General features: G+C 34.3%; 1 protein-coding gene across 1 annotated transcript; it reads left to right on the top strand.

The window, feature by feature from the left end:
- Positions 1-505: 505 nt before the first annotated feature.
- LOC110933666 (zinc finger MYM-type protein 1-like) lies at positions 506-3086 on the top strand. The gene is made up of 3 exons (XM_022176876.1): positions 506-1055; positions 1408-2540; positions 2649-3086. The coding sequence occupies exons 1-3, from the start codon at positions 506-508 to the stop codon at positions 3084-3086; spliced, it is 2121 nt and encodes a 706-aa protein (XP_022032568.1).
- Positions 3087-3637: the final 551 nt, after the last annotated feature.

The following is a 3637-nucleotide window of genomic DNA, read 5'->3' as shown; positions in this document are numbered from 1 at the left end:
ACTTCGAAATACCGAATACGCAGCAGGAAATCGAACGACACGAAGGCACTACGGCAGAAGATCAGGTTTCAGGTGAATTTCTGATTGAACTTTGATATATTGAAACTTTGGTTCTCAATTTCTGATTATTGATTAACTGTTCGTAAGTTCGTTTATAGAATATTGTTGTAAAAGTTGAAACTTTGATTGAACAGTGAAAGTTATGAGAATATGAGATGAGTCATTCAGTTGTGTCGGTTGTGACATCAGAATTGTTGATGTTGATTATTATTCATTTATCCATAATTTCATATTCATATTTATATAATATAACTGTTAGTTTAATACTTTAATTGTTGAAAATTTGATAGAACTGATCATCATATATTCATAAATCATAATTTCATATTTACAGAACTGTTAGTTTAATTGTTGATGTTGATTATTATTTTGTTGAACATCAGAACCCGTATCGTGTATTGTCGTATTGATTAAGTGTTGTTGTTTTTTTAGGCGTTAATGAATAATGGCTCCTAAACAAGCTTCCGGATGGCAAAAACGTCAAAAAAGGGAACGAGTGGATGAATTGGTGAAGTCTCAAGCCGGTGCTATGCAAAAGTTTTTGGCCCCTAATCCACCTACAGTTAATGTTGAAAATCAACAAGAAGACTTTGAAGTAGAATTAGAAGTAGAACAAGAACAAGAACAAGAACAAGAACAACAACAAGAACGTGTGGAAGTAGAAGACGAGGAGGAACGTGTGGAAGTAGAAGACGTTGCTAAGCAACAAGAAAATGTTGAAAAGCAACAAGAACGTGTGGACATATTTGATCCAAGAAGGTGGGAAGGACTTAATGCGCATGAGCTTAAGGTATTGGTAGCGAAAGGTCCTAAAAGAGATACTAGTATAGAGTTTGGTCCACTTAATCAATATAATAGACGATTTTCGGCAACTATTTATACAAGAACATTATCAAATTTGGAGAAGTGTGACAGAGAATGGCTAGTATATTCAAAAGAGCTAGATAAGATGTTTTGTTTTTGTTGTAAAGTGTTTAGAACTGGGGCTCCTAAAGGTAGATTGGAAGGTGAAGGTTTCAATGACTAGCACCATGCTGCCGGTAGAGTGAAAGCACATGAAGTTACGTTAGACCATCTCACACATATGAAAATGTGGTTTGATATGCGTAAAAGATTGAGAGAGAACCAAAGAATTGATAAAGATCAATACGAGAGATTAAAGAAAGAAACAGATTATTAGAAACAAGTCCTTTTGAGAATCGTTGCCTTGGTGAAGTTTCTAGTAAACATAATTTAGCATTTCGTGGAAAAAAGGAAAAGTTGTATGAAAAAGGTAATGGTAAATTGTTTTCTTTTAGTTCCACCAATAACTGAGTTTAATTCTTATTTGTTAATGGTATTTAATAGGTAATGGAAATTTCTTGGGTATCATAGAGATGTTGGAAAAGTTTGATCCGGTCATCAAAGAGCATGTGCGGCAGATCATTAGTGGAGATCTTCATGTGCATTATCTTGGACGCAACATCCAAAATGAGATTATACTTTTGCTTGCTGATGAAATTAAAAAAGAACTCATCAAGAACATAAAAGAAGCAAAGTACTACTTAATCATACTAGATTGTACACCCGATTCAAGTCACCAAGAACAGATGACGATCATAGTGAGGTATGTAAAGATATCATCTAATTCTGTTATTGTTGAGGAGTCTTTTTTGGGGTTTTTGAATGCTAATGATACCACTGGGAAAGGGCTATTTGAGGTTACTTGTGCGGAGTTAAAATCTCTTGGTCTTGAAATTGGTGACATGCGTGGCCAAGGGTATGACAATGGGGCAAACATGAAAGGGTCACGCCAAGGAGTCCAAACTAGATTTTTAAAAGAAAATCCTAAAGCATTTTACACTCCTTGTGGTAGTCATTCACTTAACCTTATATTATGTGATATGGCAAATAGTTGTGTTAAAGGAAAGAGGTTTTTTGGACACATCCAACGTATTTATACTATTTTTGGAAATTCTGCTAATCGTTGGCAAATTTTGAAAGACAATGTGAAAGGTTGGAGTCTTAAGCCTTTGTCTCAGACTCGTTGGGAAAGTCGTTTTGAGAGTGTTAAGGCTATCAAATTGCAACTTGCCGATTTACGGGAAGCTTTGCTTCAAGTCGGAGAAACAGATAACGATGCTGCAATTGCAGATGAAGCAATATCTTTAGCAGAAAGAGAACTTAGTGAATTTGATTTTTTGTTATCAATTGTCATATGGTATGAAGTGTTAAATCAGGTGAATCTTGTGAGCAAAAAATTAGAAGCAAAGGATATGCATCTTGAAATTGCTATTCAAGAAATAAACAATTTGATTAAGTACTTTAAGGAGTATAGAGAAAATGGCTTTTCAAAAGCGATTGATGAAGCTAGAGAGATTGCAAGTGAAATGGATATTGATCCGATATTTATACAAAAACGTATAATTAAAAGGAAAAAAAGAAATGATGAGAGTTCAAGTAGCGAAGAAGTTGCATTTACAGTTGAAGAGAATTTCAGAGTGAATTATTTCTTATAAATTGTTGATCAAGCTCTAGCTTCTTTAGAGAAACGATTTGACCAATTCAAATGGTATGAGGGGTTATTTGGTTTTTTATTTCCACACAAGTTGAGGAATATTAAAGATGAAGATCTCAAGTCGTCTTGTTATCGTCTTGAAGATGCACTCAAGTTTGAAGGGAGCTCAGATATTGATGCCGAGGCACTATATATGGAGCTTAATTTATTTCGTGCATCACTAACCAATAAATTTAGCGACCCTGTAGATGTTTTGGAGCATATGAAAGAAGATGATTATTTCCCAGAAGCATGCATTGCATATAGAATATTGTTAACTATTCCAGTCACTATGGCATCTGCAGAAAGAAGTTTTTCAAAGTTGAAGTTGTTAAAATCTTACTTACGATCTACAATGTCTCAAGATAGACTTAGTGGGTTGGCGATGATAGCTATCAAGAACGAAGTCTTAGATAATATAAATTGTGAAGAGTTGATCCAACAATTTGCTATGAAGAACGCAAGGAGGGCTGCACGAATCATTGGTTAGCTATTAACTTATTATTTATTACGGTATGTAACTCATTAGAATACTATGATTTTGTCATTGTCGTAATTGCATTGTTTATCAAATACTACATTTTTTGTCATTTTCGTAATTATGTCGTTTATCGTTAAAGCATATGGGCCCATTTTTCGAGCTCGAACAAGGTACGTGAATTCTCGGAGACGCCACTGGATATGTCTATATTTTTATCAAGTAAATTCATAAATTAATTAAGTTTAACTTTTTTTAAAAGCAAACTTCATTAAACCACCCTTAACCCAAACAAGCAAGAGGCAAAAAAAAAAAAAAAAAAACAACAACAACAACAACGTCCCCCACCTAACCGGGCAAGGGACCAAATTTACAACATATGCATGGGACATTTACACCAATCTTTCCATCGAAGAGATTTAAAGGAAGACCTATTTTTTAAACAAACAAAACCTCTAGACTTGACTTCACCTAACACGTCGTGCGGACTACATTTTTTATCTTGAAATATAGACTCATTTGTACCTGTCCAAATACACCAAATGTTGATTATTATTATGTGA

The sequence above is a fragment of the Helianthus annuus genome, chromosome 4 (assembly GCF_002127325.2).
Source record: "Helianthus annuus cultivar XRQ/B chromosome 4, HanXRQr2.0-SUNRISE, whole genome shotgun sequence".
Classification (NCBI taxonomy): Eukaryota; Viridiplantae; Streptophyta; class Magnoliopsida; order Asterales; family Asteraceae; genus Helianthus; species Helianthus annuus.
Note: the sequence above shows the minus strand (reverse complement) of the source record. Positions and strands in the feature narration are given on the sequence as shown.